Source organism: Electrophorus electricus, chromosome 3 (assembly GCF_041902795.1).
Source record: "Electrophorus electricus isolate QZ-2024a chromosome 3, ASM4190279v1, whole genome shotgun sequence".
NCBI classification, from domain to species: Eukaryota; Metazoa; Chordata; class Actinopteri; order Gymnotiformes; family Gymnotidae; genus Electrophorus; species Electrophorus electricus.
The window spans coordinates 5,368,000-5,385,000 of record NC_137499.1 but is presented as its reverse complement, the minus strand read 5'-3'; the positions used below and the strand labels follow the sequence as shown (position 1 = coordinate 5,385,000).

The following is a 17,001-nucleotide window of genomic DNA, read 5'->3' as shown; positions in this document are numbered from 1 at the left end:
AGTTTATTGCATGAAATATTGAATACTTCCAATCCATGAACAAAACTCCTTTGATCTTCATTTTCTAGGTCATGTAAAAAGCCTGCGTGCCATGAATTTCCTTACTCCAACACATTTATAATTAGATCCACTTTAATTAATGTTTTCTCTAATTTCAAAGCCTAATTTGTGCTCAGAGTGCTGATAGTGAATTGTGTTTTGAAACAGCACGGTCAAAAGGTACAGCTGCGAGTTAGGACCATAGCCGGATGTCTATAATGAAATATACCATAAGTGTAGCCATGTGACTTGACCACAGCTGTAGCATGTGATCAGTGGCCCTGGGCACTGATGTCATCAACGTCATGAACTCTCAGGCTATTTGAAGGAAAAATGCAGGTTTAGCATATTAGATGATGAGATTTACAGACAACATACCACAAAACTTTGGATATCTACCAAAGCTTGTGAAGGTAGTTCAGAAAGGTTTTTTGAGTTCATGTCTGGATAATAACCTCTTTCGTCCCCTTTGGTGTTAAGTGCACTCTCTGAATTAATACACGAGCAATCATTTCACATTATGTGCAGAGCATGCAGGACCAGTGAATGACTGAATGAAAACTGTGTGCTGTAGATTCAGATTTCATGCAGGTACCCCTTTGGGCAGTTCATGAAGGGTATCATTAACCTTCTCAGGGTAAATAGTTAGCTTAGCTTAAATTCATCATGTGCATAATTTCCATTGTGTCACTGCTAGCAGCAGTCACTGCAGCACAGCTGCATGGCTTGCGCAAAGTTTCACCTCTGAATTTTTCTCGTACCATATAAATATGCTAATCCATTATTGCATTTACTCCAGGCCTAAGTATTCAGGTGCTGCAGCAATGCATGGGGAGCTCTCTTCAACCTTTCATTTATTTCCCTTAGGCAAACTCTCTGCTGGCCAAATGAATTTTTTAAAGCAAGGTTGTTTTTCCTCACAGATTTTAATGCCACTGAATATGTGAATAGCAATTTTACTGTTCTTTCCCTCCATGGTTCATCTATAGAACTTGATTTTCTCCCTATAAATGTAGGCCATGTGAAGCAAAGTGAACAGATTGGACTTCATGTGTATGTGGACAGTAGTAGCATTTGGTGATAGTTCAAAGCCAAATGAGTGATGCTGATCATTAGTTTCTAAGCATAGCTAAGATACCTCTCCTTGGGCATTCATTTTTTAACCTCTTTCACATGGAAAGAGTTGTTTACTTTCACAGCAGCAGAAGGAATACTTCACCAAAGAGTGGGAATGGAGCAAAGCTGAATGGAGACCAGCTTTCACATGCACATTCAGCACTAACTCTCATCTTGCATTTACAGCACTGGGCAGTCACTCTTATCCAGAGTGACTTGCATGTATTTATCACTAGGACAGCATGGGTGCTCCATGGAAATCAAAACTATGACCTTGACATTGGTAGTGTCTTTTTCAACCTGCTCTACAAGGTATTTCTTGTTAGCAACACTATAATTTGTGATTCTGAAGTACTCTATTATTGCACCTTGTTCAAAGTCAAAAGGTGTGTGTAATTCCCCTTATCTCCACACCATTAGCACAAAAAGCTACATGATTTCTTACCAGGAACGTCTCTCTCGCCATCGTATTGGAAAAGCAGTGAATGCTTAAAGATTTAATGCAAAGATGAGCCGGGGTTGTCAGCAAAAGACTTGTCCTGCAAATAACATCCATAAACTCACCAAGTAGCCACTGGTGTGCGAAATATGAGCAACTGCATGTTTGCACAAGGCCTCCAGATGGGAAGTGCTTTAAACACACTCCAGTCCCTCAGCAAAAGGTTTCACAGATTTGCATGCTGCACGGCACTTTTGGCTGTGCGCCAGTGCAGTATGATCATTTATTTAATTAAAACCCCCTACACTGCACAAGGCATGACGAGACACATGGCACTGGAGTGCTGGCTTCCAGGACTGAACCTTGTACAAAGTGAACTATCTGCTGGAATGATTCAAAAGTGAATTTTGTTCCGTACTGTTCATGATCGCCAAACATTCTGTAAGAAAGTTTGAGAAATAATTGTGAAAACAATATGAACAATATGAACATTAGGAACAATATTAATATTACAGTTGCAATTGCAGTTATGTGGAATCCTTGATTATTTTCCACTGGTGGGATTGTCCAATAACAGCTGGACTACAGTCTGAGCCCTTTGAACATCACAGCAATAACATTTTGTTTTGCAGAGTCAGAGTTAATTGACTTTCACTTAGGCCTTAGCAATTAGTGTGCATTGCAATTATCTCTTGTTTACATTGCATAAGTCCTAATTCTGCTGGTCTCCGAGAACTTTTCAGTGGTACAGGCACCATGCAATGCTCAATTTAGAGGCAAGACGCATCAAGCATGATAGAGAGAGCACTACATGACAAAATATCAAAAAGGATCGTTGACAAGCGCATATGCCTTGAATGCTCACTTGGTGGTTTTTGGCATGGCAAACTCTGCTAGCTGTCAACGGCATGGGAAAACAAACTAGAAAAGAAGTTATTCCTGACATGAAGCATGCTTGCTGGCATAAATGTGCCTGGTGTTCAACTCTACTGCTACGATCTCTTGCCCCCTCCCATCTGCCATTCCACTGAAGGTGGTGACGCATGCCACCAGCTGTCAATCACTTTGTGATACCTTGTATTTCTATTAGAAAGAAAATTGTAGGGCTATTACAGTAACAGAAGGTGAATGCCTCCATGAATGGTTTGAGATCAGATGTTTTGGTTACCTCCAAGTGCAGGCTTTCAGAACAGTCTTCTCTTGCCTCCGCACCTAGCACGCTGGGTGATGCTGCATGGCCCGGCATGAGAAAGCTAGTGTCCATCCATGCCTTGGCTCCCCGGTGCTTGGGACACTCCCTGGCTTGTGGAAGCCAATTATGCTCATTTTCATTTTGCATGGAGACAGAATGTGGACGAGGATGCAGATGCCATAGCAGCGTTTGCATCTGCCGTTCGCAGCCACAGCTGAAGGATAATGGTAGCATCATGGTCAGGAGTAGTAATGACACCCCACAAAGATGATCTGTGGATCATTGATACATGGTCGGGAGGGGGGACCCAAAAAACAGAATGCCCTCATTTACAAGTTATAGCAGCACAAGGTAAAGTGCTTGCATATGTTGCCTTTGATGTCAGAGCTAGCAGCAGTTTGAATCGCGAATACTGCATGCTGAGAAAAGCTGCACACTAGGCGGTTAGGTCATCAGTTATGCTCTCTGTGCTTTGGACACCACTCGTGTTGCCATGAATAAGTCAGCAACTGTGCCCATAGAGATGCCTCAGTCATTACAGGCTCTGGGAGATATGGCAGTTTGCTATAGCCTGTGGTGCTTTATAGACAGCATGTTCAAAATGAACTTGCATAGGAAGACACCTTGGTTCTAAAACATGTATAATTCAAGCCTTTTTGATGTGCAAATGCATAGATATTACAGAGAGAGAGAGAAACACCAATGACTAGACTGAATATGTTTAACCAATGATACAATGTATTCATTTTCATTCAGATTTCTGTGATGCAGTACAGTGTTAAAATATGACATGATATGCCATGATTTGAAATGACACTATGCAGGACACAACTGTCAACTAAGATATTTTATCAGTTACTCAAAAACATGAATAGTCAAGTTTTTGTTATGTAGTAATTGTCCATAACATTGTACAGTATACGTGTATTTTAAGTTTTAATCACTGTCAGATTGGGGAAAAAAGGTAAATTTTCAGTCAAACTATATCAAATTGCAAATGCACTAATTTGCAAAGAAGAGTTTTTCAAGGTATCATAAAAGAGGCAGATCTGTAGTAGGGCTAAACAGTGTAGTGTTATTTTAGGTTTCTGTAAATAAAAAAACATTTTGAAATGAAAAAAAAAACCAAACAGTCAAAGATTGATCCAGATAAAATATTCCCAAATGGAAGTACTCATTACAATATTGGAATATATTGAAACACACTGGCGATGAAACCTACATAATTTTGACCAAAGGTATTTATCTTTAGCTGTAATTCATCAAAACAACCCATCTCACTGAACACTGAAGACCTGTTTATTTTAAATCATTTAAATCATGATTTTTATTTGTTAGAGGACTTACTTGAATATTGCAACCCTATGTGATATCAATATTACCAAGGCCAATTCTGTAATAATGATTAGTGAACAACAATATATTGTGATGCTCTAGTCTGTAAATATAAGTTTACATTTTCTTGACACTTTGTCCAAGGCAACTTGCAATTATGACTGTCTACAGCTTGAGGCTTTTCTCAGGGACCCAGCAGTGGTAACTTGGCAGTGGTGGGGCTTGAACCCACAAGTAGAAGTCAAGTACCTTAACCACTGAGCTTTTCCCTTTTTGGTGTGCTGATGCATTTTTGTATGTTAGCTGACTGATCTCATAGTCAGTCAACTTACCAGTCAATAGTTTTCATGTCAATAAAAATTTAAATCACTTTAACATTAATGCGTGTGTGTGTGTGTGTGTGTGTGTTTTTGTTTTATTATATTTCGGTATTAACCTCACCACATCTTTGTTTTCCTTCATTCGCCTCTGAGGATGTTTCCCCATATTTCCTGTTACTGAGGGTTAAAAGCACGTTACGTTACTCGGGTTGATAAAACCTGACGGTAACCGTGCAACGCCACGCAAAAGGGATTTTTAAAATTTTTTAACTTATTCACAAATTCACCATGACGATAATGTCGCAGCACATTCAAGTGCCTAAGGTGAAAGCCAGTCAAAATCGACTTGTAAATGAATCTATACATCTATACACCAGTTGACAGACAACTGCCTAAGCCCAGTTGTGACAAGTGTTAAGATGAAATCTGCCAGTTGCATAAAAGTGTGCCTAACACATTTGTAAATTTCACCAAGACAGGCATGGTTGCACTGAGTTAACTTCAGTTCTTCTAAATCAAAGCAAAGCAACAAATTGTATCTCTCCTCAGTCTATACAAGTTTGCCATTATGCTCACTTCAGACTGACCAAAAAGTGTGTCTAATTTGTCAATTAGTTCAATGGGTGCAGAAATGTATTGATGACTTGCATGTGTGACAAACCAGTGTTAAGGAAACACTGACGTTATCCCATCGACTTCAGCTGCTTAGGGAAATTTACCTTTGGACAGGTCCAGATGAGATTATTACGGAGCGGTGTTGTATTATGAATCGCTGTCATTTGTAAATAAGGACAAATGAAAACGGTAAAATGCACAGGCAATCCACATTTATGAATAAGGAAACCTGTCATCGCTGTGCTATTTGCTGTTAACATTATGTTAAAGTTGGCGATATGTCTTATGAATGTGGCTCAATGTTGTTTATTTTCATAGCTGGATTGTTTAACCTACTATACCAATAACTACGATTAATCAAGAAATCCAAAATATTTTTAATAGTATCATAAGGTTAATGGAAATATTGATTAGCGCATGATCGCATCAATGCCTCACTAATCATATATTGACAGAAAATGGCACACAACATCTATTATTTAATATGGGAATATATACTATTAATTTTGTGGAAATCAGCATTCCCTAGACACTAGCTAAGCCAATACAGCTAAAACATTGCAGCACTTACTGACGGTGGATTTGGTTTCCCAATGGCACTGCTGTGTTAGATTATTATGGGACATCACATAAGGTTGACCTCAATGCAAAACCTCAGTGCAATACTGCGTACACAATAGAACTCTAGGTTGAAGGCAGTATGGAGTTGCCCAGGAAGTTTTTTTGTATGTGACTAACAGATCCGAGTATTGAAGAATATGTAATTCATACAAGCCTTTTGTAGATGTAACAATGTTTTGCACCAGGAAAGTGCTGGCTAAATTCCTCCATATTGTCTCAGTGTATGGTGACATAAAAATTGATAGGTTTGAGTAGAATGGTTCTTCAATCTTGACAAAATCCAGCCTGCTAATAGTTAATTTGGGTCATATATAAATTTCTGTTGATTGAACAAGTATTCTGTGGAAAGATTATTTGGGCAGTTTTTTTTTTTTTTTTTTTTTTTTGCATTACAGGTAGGATCCTGATTTTAGAAGGAAGCAATGAAACAGTTTATGAATGAGAAATGTGTGGTGGAATTTGGTTGCTTTCTGTAAATCCAAGAGCTTGTTAATCTTATCCAGGCTGAGTTCCTGATCCTCTAGTATTGTTGGTGACCTTTTCATGTGGCTTTTGTGTGTGACATTTCAATCTAGTCACCAAGAGGAATTTCAAGATGCTTACTTGACTACCATCTCTATGTTGTGACTTTAAATTTGTGACAGAGCTACTGTGTGAGAACCATTTCATTAACACCTTAGTCTTTTGCATGTTAGAAAGCAGATTAAAGTAAGTAGTAAGATCATGTTTTTATTTTTGAAGGGTTGACTTTTCACACAGCTTAATCATCTTCAAAGCCTTGGTGTTCTCTTCTGACACTACCACCACAGTGGAGGAGTAAAGACACATTATGTGAAATATGCATGAGACTTGTATGCATGACTGTGTTGACGTATGATTGAATCGGTTCACCCTGAGATGTAGGGTGATGTTGTAGCTTATAGGTGTTTTGTCCTTTTGTTTTGGATTTTGTGTTCTTCACCTGTCAGAAAGCTGACCAACACTAAATTTAAACAGAAGTCCTTGTGAACAGGAACCGCTTTCCTCATTTGTGGTAAATAGTAGTTGGGAGAGTAGATGTGGTATCATTTAGTAATTGGTGAGAACTCAAGAATCCAAGTTTTTTTGGGTTAGGAATAGGTAATATGTAATGTGTACTCACAGTGCACTAGCAAAACCCCAGTGAACAGTTCACACAAAACTATAAGAGAAGACACAGGGAATTTTTTTAACGAATGAGATGCAGGTTAAGAAGATATTGAAAAATTGGTCAAATTAAGTTCAGTTATTATTGTATATCTATTTTTCCTGTTATGTGTATTCATATGATATATGCTGGTGCCAGGTGTTTTGCTCTAGGGTGCAGCAACCTTGATATTTTGTTACACACTCCACTGTCTATCATTTCTAACTTCTTTGTTCAAAACCTTTGTGAAATGTCTTGTATTTATGCATGGAAGATGTAAAGCCTGGCTCAAAATGTGAACCTACCAACAGATGGAGAGCAGATGTAATTTCATTGGCTAATCCACTGGAAATTCTGTGTGTTACACCTGTTTCTGCATCTTGCATACATGCATTTGCATTCAGGTAAAAAAAGAAAGGAGGCATGGTTTGGATCCTAACAAAACACACCAGTCAGGGTTGAAATAAACTAATAAAGGTCAGGTTGTTTTTAATATATAAAATAGTTGTTAAAACATTGAATACCATTGTATGGCTGGGCCATATGCCCATGTTTCGTGTTAAACTTCAAGGAGAAACATACCCCAAGGGAACTGACTGTAACTAAAGAATTTAAAGAACTGGGAAAGATTGCATTAGACATTTTTAAGAAATATGTAAGTGCAGTATTACAAACAGGTCTGCTTTGCAACTTTTTCATTATTGTGTTCATTGTGCAGCAACCAACATCATCGATACGTATTTCAAAATCTCAACTCTTAAAAAGAAAGAGTTCCATTGCCATACAGTACCCCTCAGCCAAGTGAATTTGACGTTTTCAAACAGAATTTGCCCTGTCCTCAAAGCTTCCAGACATTTTTTTCTGTCTCTTTAGAAGAACCCTACACGGCATGGAGAGAACGTAGACCAAGACCTGGATAAGGCTTCTTAGACAGTGTGTTTTGACTTAGTGTTCTCCCATCAAGCCATATATATGTCAGTCATGGATCATTTGAAAAATCATGTGTTGATTCAAATACTGGAAACAATAAATGGATCTGAGTGGAGATTATTGGGCAGGGGGGTGGATAACAGTCTTAACCATACGATGAGATTGATATAGGGAGAACAGATGACTTAAGTAATTTAATGGCCCAGTTTATCACATCTTGGGTTTTTGTGTCTGAACAGGTGCTGTTAAAAATGTCTTTAGCTGGGATGCCTATGTCAACAAGCTAATTGTGTATGGGCAGGACTTAAATTGAGTATAGCAGTGTTTTTTAATTTAACAGAGTAGTCACCTTCTATGCTCATGTTAAGCTCATTTTTGGTTTTAGAGAATAGCTAACTGTTAAATATTTATCATGATATCCCTGGATTGTAATTGAAAGCTCCTTTGTTCTCACCTCAGATGTGCTCAGTGTCTCTGATGAGCCACGTATGCCACAGGCACATGGTTAAACAGGGCCCAGCAATTGACTGCAGTTCGTTTTAAGGCAGGTCGCTTAGTGTAATGCCTGGCTTGTGTTAGAGAGAGGCCACTATCAAGGCTCTTTGGGGAAATTACAGGCCTAAGGATGCTGTCTGAAACAAGGGCCAGCAAGGCACTGCGGCCTCCCCTGTATTACATTAACTGCAGTGCAACTCATTTGTTAAGTGTCACCCTCTCCTCGGCTGTAAACAGAAACATTAAATCTACCAGATCTACTGCACTGGACTCTGCTTTCAGGGGATTGTGGGGTTGCCAGGCAGAGTACGAGTGTGGGCGTGCCCGTGTATGTGTGTGATTTTTTTACATTTCCTTTACTGTGTGGGGGTTGTCTCACAGCACCACATCTGATTTCTGTGTGGGAGCCCCTTTTCGTTGCTGTCCAGGGTGTGCTTGTTTAACTTGGCAGGTAGCAAGAGCCCTCAAAATAGCACATCAAGCTGTTTTGCATGAGCTGATATTAGCTGCAGCAGAATGGCATTGTATAATTTAAGATGGGTGTAGCGTTTATGCAGGAAGATTTACAGAATTTTAAAAAACTACATAACTGTCTTTAATTGCATGGTCATGTCTCTCTGTTACCTGTCTATGAATTTGTCCTTATTGTCTAATACTTTGGAGAACAGAATGTTTGCTCTAATTACTTTGTTGTGTTGTGTGCAAACATTCACACCCTCGGGTCATCAGCTCCATACAAGAAAAATTGCAACTGTCACGCACTATTTTGTATGTATTCCTCAGACATTCGCTAATGCTTTTCTTTCTTTCTTTTGTTTACATTATTCAAAACTCCAGCGACATTCCATAGGATAACTGCACCAAATGTTGATTTCATCCTTGATTTTCTTTCTTGTTCCTCTTGCAGACACATAGAGAACTGGACAGGACTGCAGATTCTAAAGGACGTTGACATGGAGCTGTATGCTGGATTGCAACGGCTGTGAGTATACCAACAGCTGGATTCAAGCAGACCTGTTCACTACATTCAGTAGTTCAGTCCTCTGTATGCTGTATGTAAACACCATCTGTATGCAAACACCACAAAATCTGGTTAAAGCTTATGGAAATCGATGGGACTCATCTGAGTTAGCCTAAGTGACAGAGGTTAATGGTTGATTTTCTTTGTTGTGTATGTCATGCAAGTAAATTAAGGAATAACAGCTCAGATCATTTGAGGTTGTCATGTTCTGTAAACCTTAACAGAAACAATGCAAAGGTTTTACAGTGTATCTTGTAGGACAAGGACAAGTCTAGTGTTAGGAAACAACAACAAATACCATCTGGTATTTACAGCATGAAACAAATCTTCGACCACATTTGACCACTCTAACATTGTATATCCCAGTTGAGTCCTCAGGGACCTGCAGACAATCTATGTTTTTGCTCAATCTCAGCGCTCAGCACAACTGTACAATATATTCATTGTTCTTGGTAGTTAAGGTGTGTTGAGAGCTGGAATAGAGCAAACAAATGGACCTTCTGGGGATCATCAGAGAGACGGAGTGTGGAAGTGAAGTGCGCTCATTTCCACCCGCACCGATTAGCATATTTCTCATTAACATTACACTGTCCCCTTTTGCCATTGGTGGGATCTCCCGATGCATCCCATGCCGGGGGGCTCCCTAAGTCCCCACCCGTGTTTGAGTCAGTCATGGAGTCTGCTGAAGGTCAGGGGATGGTACCTGCTTTCATTGAACTCTGTTACCATTTCTCAGTAGATGTTAGCAAGCCAGGAAGTGTCACAAATTTAACACAGGACGAGTTAAAGTATAGTCTTACACTGCAGGTCAGCTTAGCCCTGAGGCAGGGAAGGTAGGGACAGTTTACTTCCTTTTTTATTTGCATTAATCAGTTGAAATCGCTGAGCGATGTGTTGAAATGGGATTGGGCTTGTTGTGAGTACAGGGCTAAGGGAGTTTCTAAGCTTTTAAGCTCTTACTACTTAGCCAAGAAGCAAGATGCATGAAGAGGAAATACCTAGCATTTTCCTTGTCCTCTCCACCATGTATGCTGACAGAACCTGTTATAGTATAAGGCATCATAGTCATTATAATAAATGTACATTTGTAATGATTACAGATCACTTGATAAGAGTAGTCACTTTTTGCATTACCTTTCTGCAATAAAAGCACCATGACTGCCGATTTATGGCCCTTCAGGTGATGCTGCTCATTCTAGCCGCTGCAGGAAATCAAGGTGAAATTGTGGTACCCTGATGATACCATTATTCTAATGATTCTCTGAAAATCAGCCTGGCAGGTCCTAATGAACTGATAGCATTCTCATTTTGTAATGTTTAACCTGAAACACCTCTGCAAATGGTCAGTAACAGACGTCTAGACAAAATGGCCCGCTGCGAATGAAGGGCAATATGGGCAATACAACAAGAATAATTGATCTGTGTTCACAGAGCAATCAGGATGAGGCAAGTTTGCTCATCTCATCTATTATGACTTTCCTTTCTTGTGTTTGATGCCAGTTGTGTTTTCATTTCCCAGGACTATCACAAACTGCAATCTACGAACGATTCATGCTCGTGCTTTTGCACAAAATCCCCATCTTCGTTACATGTAAGTATTATATATTATATGTAATGTTACATATATTTACTTTTTAAATGCTTAATCTTTTTATATTTGATTTTACTGACTAATTAGCATTATTAATGGAAGAATGACCATGTTATTGTTATTTATTCAAATCAGTCAGAGCGTCACAATACTTTCTGGTGATCCTATTGGTTGGTCGCATCCTTTTTGCTCATCATTGGCTGCCATGATCATGTCTATGCATGAGCGCTCCAAGTGGGTAGTAGCAATCTCCATTACTGGCAAACAGGCAGGCTGAGCTGGAGTAGCTCATCAGCATTTAATGAATGGGATAAAAGTCATTAAAGAGGCTGCCTTCACTTGAGTCACAAATGGAGCAGATGGACATGCTAATTGTGGAGTCATTAAGGATGGGTATGGGAGCTCCAGCGACAACGCTGATGATCGCTTATGTCTTATTTCAGAGCAGAGCTTTTTCAGGGATTGAAATGCCAGGGCTAGATGTCATAGTGGACACCTAGTCTGAGAGTCAGAGTCAGTTTCGTAGATTAAATATTGTATTGCATGCAGTTTAAAATAGTATCATTTGATTTATGTGAAGTGGTTAGTTACCTGTAAGTGTCTTGATTAACCCTATGAAAATCAAAGTGAGAGGTATACAGTTTGGGAATTGATTAATTTTTGGAATGTTAAATTTGCCATTGATATAATTGTTTCCCCTTTTTGTCTTTCTGAATATTATCTTAAAAATTTGCTTTGTTCTCCATCTTTATTGCAATAGACAGTTTTTACTGACAGACATAAACAGAGCAACCTTGTTTAATTTACTGGTAATTTAGCTTTAAACTGTTTGAAGGCTTGAACCTTCAGTCCCACAGCCAGTTCATCAGACTTAAAATCAATTCACCAATCAGCTGTTTTAACATAGCTCATGCACGCCTTCTATGGATCAATCAATCCCTTTTCCTTAAACAGTTTTTAACCTCATGTCCATCAGTTCACATAAATACAGCGTTTCTGTTGCTCTTGAATTCCATGGTTCCCAAGCAACCTATTGCCACTTTCTCTGTCATGACTGTTCTTGATCCTCATGGCCCTTTCTTAAGCCTTCAGTATGTCCTGGTGATGGGGTTCCGTCTGGGTGGTTAGACACTGTGTCTCCTTTGCGCTCATATTAAGGCACTATAAATCTGAGGGGCCCATTGTCATAAGGGGAGGAGGAAAGGTCACGTCCCGCCGGGAGGGCTGAAAGTCTGCCCCTCATTAAGTCTGTCCCAGCCTACACCATGCTCTATTCTAAAATGTCACTTTAGTGAAACTGCTTTCAATGTCACCTCATTCACTCAAGGCCAATTATAAAGTGTTTATCCTCACCTGACTCAGTCGGGCTGCTTTGGTATGAGAGCTTCCCTTGTGGTGAGCATTTTGGAACACTTTCACAGAATTTAGATTAAATGTTAATATTTGAAATGTAAAATGAAATATAAAAGAAAAGAAATTGTGCTGACAGTAACATAGCTCTATATTTAATGTGTTAAGACCATAAAAAGATCTGGGGCATAGGGTTCAAATTAGAAAGGACTTTTTTGTAGTGCCAGTTATATAAAGTTTAAGTTATATAAAGAGTGCAGTAATATATACTTTAAACCATATTTAAACCAAGTATTTTTGTATAATACATAGTTTATACTGAACATTTAGATGAACATTTAAAAACTTCATCTAATTGTTGCTATGTCTTCCTAAATTAGTTACCAGCATTATTGGTGTCATTAATGAACATATGTCATCATAGCTCATCAAAGTATTTTTGAAGTACATTTCATAGCTTGATAGGACTGCTAGTGCCTATTTCATCTGAATTTGAGGAAAAGTCATGATTTTTATTAAAAATAGCCCAACTGGGCCAGATGGGCAGATGTGATCAAGCAGTAAACTTGAATTATCATCCACAGTGGCAGATACTGGCAGTAAACCTCCTCACACTTACCAACTCTTACCTGTAGCTCCTTTAATGAGCAATAATGTACTACAGCTCGAGTATAGTGCAGGAATGTGAAATGTTCAATAAGGCTTACAGTCCATAACAACACACAAGAAAAAAAGATATAGGCATTATACAAACAAGGCATTAGGCAGATAGGCAATAGGCATAGTGCAAACAAGTACACAGCACATTCATGAACTAGTGAACACAGTACAATTCTGCTAAACAGTGGTGGCAATGCAGTGGAGACATGTAGTGCAGGAGCAAGACCTCAAAGTTGGAAAATTGAGGTGCTGCAGGAGATCTAGTGCTCTAGCTTTGGGTGTGTTTGAGCCCTGCTGATGGAAGGCTGCTCATGACCAATGTTTTCTGCTGCAGACCTCAAAACCCTCTGTATGATTGCTGACCTGACACTCACTGCCCTCCTATGCACTGCAGCTCCATCATAGCACCCTGTAACGCCACTGGTCAAGACATTCTTAGTGGCATTATGGTGGAATTTTCTGTGTTGTCCTGCTTGCTTAGCTGTCTCAGGAAGTGAAGGCGCTATTGAGCTCTGGCAAGAACGGCAGTGGTGTTCTCTAACCAGCTCAGCTTCTCAGTAATCTGGAAGCTAAAGAACCTGACAGTTTTGTCTGCACATCAATAAATGGTAAACAAAAGACTGTGACTCTATATATGTATCCTTAAGTCCACAACAATCTCCTTTGTTATAGTTTCTAGTACGAGGCTGTCAGTATTGGAGCCTCTCCACCAGCTGTACCCCTTCACTTCTGCGGGCTGGTTTATCACTACCCCTGATAAGCAGTCTGGAGACCCCTATGTGGAGGATTAGAGGGGATGAGGTTTTGCTTCCAATCCACACAACTTAGACTCCGCCTGTCAGGATGCCCAGGACCCAGCGGCAGGTGGAGTTGGTGAGGCTGAGTCCCCTGGGTTCGACCACCAGCACTGTGTGATCACACAGCAGTCTAAGCTGAAGTCAATAAATCACGTCATGGCATCGGTGTTCCACTTGTCAAGGTGCTCAAATGTAGCGTGAAGGGCCAGAGAATCAGCAGTGGCCTGTCATTCCTGTGAGCAAAGCGTCCGTTTGTTCTATCAGCAGTCTTTCCACATACTTCTTTCCATGCACTTTAAGAACCTTGAGTACCACCTGCAGTAGTGTACACAGGTGGTGTTCATTGAGACATGGCAATTCAGAAACTTTAGGCCAGAAGTATTATAAAATCTGGACCTTGAATCTAGAATCGGATTTTTTAAATCACTGGTAGTTACATGAACAGTTAATTTAATTGGATGACCACTTTATTACACCTGCTCCCAAGGAGGGTGGAAAATCGGTAGTTCCAGGCCCTCGAGAGCTGTGATTTGAATACTTTTGCTGTAATATGATAGCGTGATTGTGGACCACTGGAAGTGGATGGTGACACAGTGGACAGGAACAGTGACAAGTGAATATACCACAATGAAAAAAGGGTTATTGACTTGTTTATAAAACCCAAGAGGGGAAGCCATTATGGTAAACCAGTCTTGTGTGGCTTGTGTGGCCATTCCAGCAGTACCTCTTGTTAATGCTTTTATAAAGTCTGACTTTATAATCCCTTTTCAGGCATTTGATGTTCCTCTCCAGATGTACCTGGATCTCCAGTACATCACAGCAAGTCTACATTTGAAGCTCTCAGACCACTGTTTCGCATTGACATTGATATTATTGTTAAACCTCAATTTTCATGGGTTTGCTTAATTATTTTGGTTTCAACCCAGATATAGCAAATATCAACACAGTATTTGGTATAATAATTGTATATTTGAGGTATGTGTTTGAGTTTTTGAACACACTCCAGACCTTACATCCAAAGCAGTCAGGAAAGGCTGTGCTCCATCTCAGAGGACCAGCAGTGCAGAGTGCTTTCCATGCTGGGGCTTGGAGGGGGGCTTCTGGCTTCTGCTTATATCCTGCTCGCAGCTACATGGACACGGTGTAGAGGTCTTGGCACTGCGTAATATGCCCCATAGATGGCTGTGCAGTGCTGGCCGAGCTTGTACCAGCTTCTGGTAGCGCTGGCAATGCACTGGTGAAATTTTGGAAAAACCTTCCTAAAATTGTAGGTATTAAGATACACCATGATAATAACATATGGCTACTTCAGAACTGAAATTTCCATCTGTTTATCCAACTGTACATTTTGTTAAGCGCCATAATATTGTGGCGCAATATTTAACCGCTGTTAAAATATATTTGAGTGAATAACCATTTTATCATGAAGTACTCAAAAAGTTATTCTTGTCTCATCCATTCACAAGTCAGAATATAACCAAATAGTGTGGTTTCAGCACCATGGAACAGCACTTTGGGGAAGAAGGGTTATTTACACATGCCTGTACATATTACAAATAGCACAATAGTAAGACAATCTATATTCAAAACTATATATAGTGTTAACTAAATGACTGCAGTATAATACAATAAATACACAGGACAGTATGAATCAAGTTATGACTGACTATACAGAACAGCAAGATAAACCAGAGAGCATAAAAGTGTGGTATTAATAGCTGAGCAGGTTGAATTGGGAAACTATGTGATTGTAAATGATTATAAGTACTCCGGAGCTGTTGAAGAGATGAACCCTTTAACAATGCCTGTGTGGTCACCTGAGTTTTACAAGACAGCAGATCTCCACCATGAATTGTAAATGCGGCGAGCCACAGACAAGTCATGGATGTTTGCATTCAGCCAGGCCACAGTAGAACAGTGTTCCCTCATGTATCACAGAGAAAGAATGCAGCTCTGCACATTTTCTGCCTTATTAGCAGTGTGGGCCTATTAGCTTTGTTTGTTTCAGGGTGGAGGCTGTGAAAGGGAAAGAAGTGGTCCATGGGAGAGAGACTTGGACGTAAAAGTTTTGCATTTATACAAGTGAATCAGCACACTGACCTTGCGCACTATTTATCGTGACGTTTGTGTTAACGTGTCAGAGTGAATGAGGTCATTTGGAACCACTCACAACTGCTCAGGTCATGGGCATAACTTTGTTTTGAAAAGTCCTGACGGCTAGGATGGGAAAGTATTGGATCTAATTCAGTTCCCTTTCAAATCAATGTTCTTTTTCACAGATAAAGTCCTGAGATGTGCACATTCACTAAACAGTTAGCTCATTTAGGCTGCATTTTACTTACTCTCCCACGAAACCCATTTACCACCATAACTGTTAAACTGTTGTCTATCATTTGACATAAACAATATTCATCTGTGGTTTCATGTAGATATACCAAATATTACTTTATACACAAACTACGTTAAATGTGGTAACGAAATGGGAAAATTAAATGAAACGTTAACTTTGCTAGCTACTGTTTACGCTAAAAATGTTATGCCTCCTCTCTCTAAAGCCTTATTAGTAACTTGAATAGAGCTTCAATTGGTGCCAGCAATGGTCATTTATAGTCTTTAAGAATATTCAAATGCTAGAATGTTATTTGCAATCAGTACCGTGTTTTATGGCCATTTTCCATCAGTTTGCTCTTTAGAAGAATATGGAAAGCAGCAGCTTACCTGCCCTCACTCCACCACTCCGTGTAAAATAAACACTCCGTGTAAAATAAATACTCTGTTTCCACAGAATCTTACAAGTGCTAATCAGAATGAAAGACATCATGTGCTGGAACACTACATGGTAAACTATGTACATGCAGCAAACTATTTTACATTTTCAGCAGACCAGAGTGGTGCGGAGCATCCCCAGAGTAAAAGATGCAATTTCACTGGGCATGTTTTCCATCAACCTGAGCAATATCTTTTTGAGTGTAGGTTAATAACCATACTTCCTTTTAAGTGGTCTCACTGTTCTCATATATAAAGTATATTCTAAAATATATTACAAAATTGATTTAGTTTTGTGCTAAACTCTTTTTACTAATGGACCTATGAGCAATACATAGCCGTATTATCAAGTAAGAGATGTCAGACCTAATCATACTATGAGCTTAGCTTGAGAGTAAACACTAGCTTCCTCTGTAGTTCTTAAGTTTTTGTGGTTTCCTGCTCCCATAAATAGCCACATCGCTACTTTTCCTCAGGCAAACAGACCACAACAGTCTGCAGAGGAAAAGGTTTTTTCATGTCATAAGTGTCTTTGACCGACTCCAGATG

The 17,001-nt window shown here is 39.5% G+C and overlaps 1 protein-coding gene across 1 annotated transcript in view; it reads left to right on the top strand.

Moving 5' to 3' along the window:
* Positions 1-17,001, top strand: part of ntrk3b (neurotrophic tyrosine kinase, receptor, type 3b) — a 78,196-nt gene that overhangs the window by 6,760 nt on the left and 54,435 nt on the right. Inside the window, exons 2-3 of the mRNA XM_027004547.3 lie at positions 9,175-9,249; positions 10,808-10,879. Of these exons, the coding sequence (XP_026860348.1) occupies positions 9,175-9,249; positions 10,808-10,879 (147 nt within the window). The remainder of the gene's footprint in view (positions 1-9,174; positions 9,250-10,807; positions 10,880-17,001) is intronic.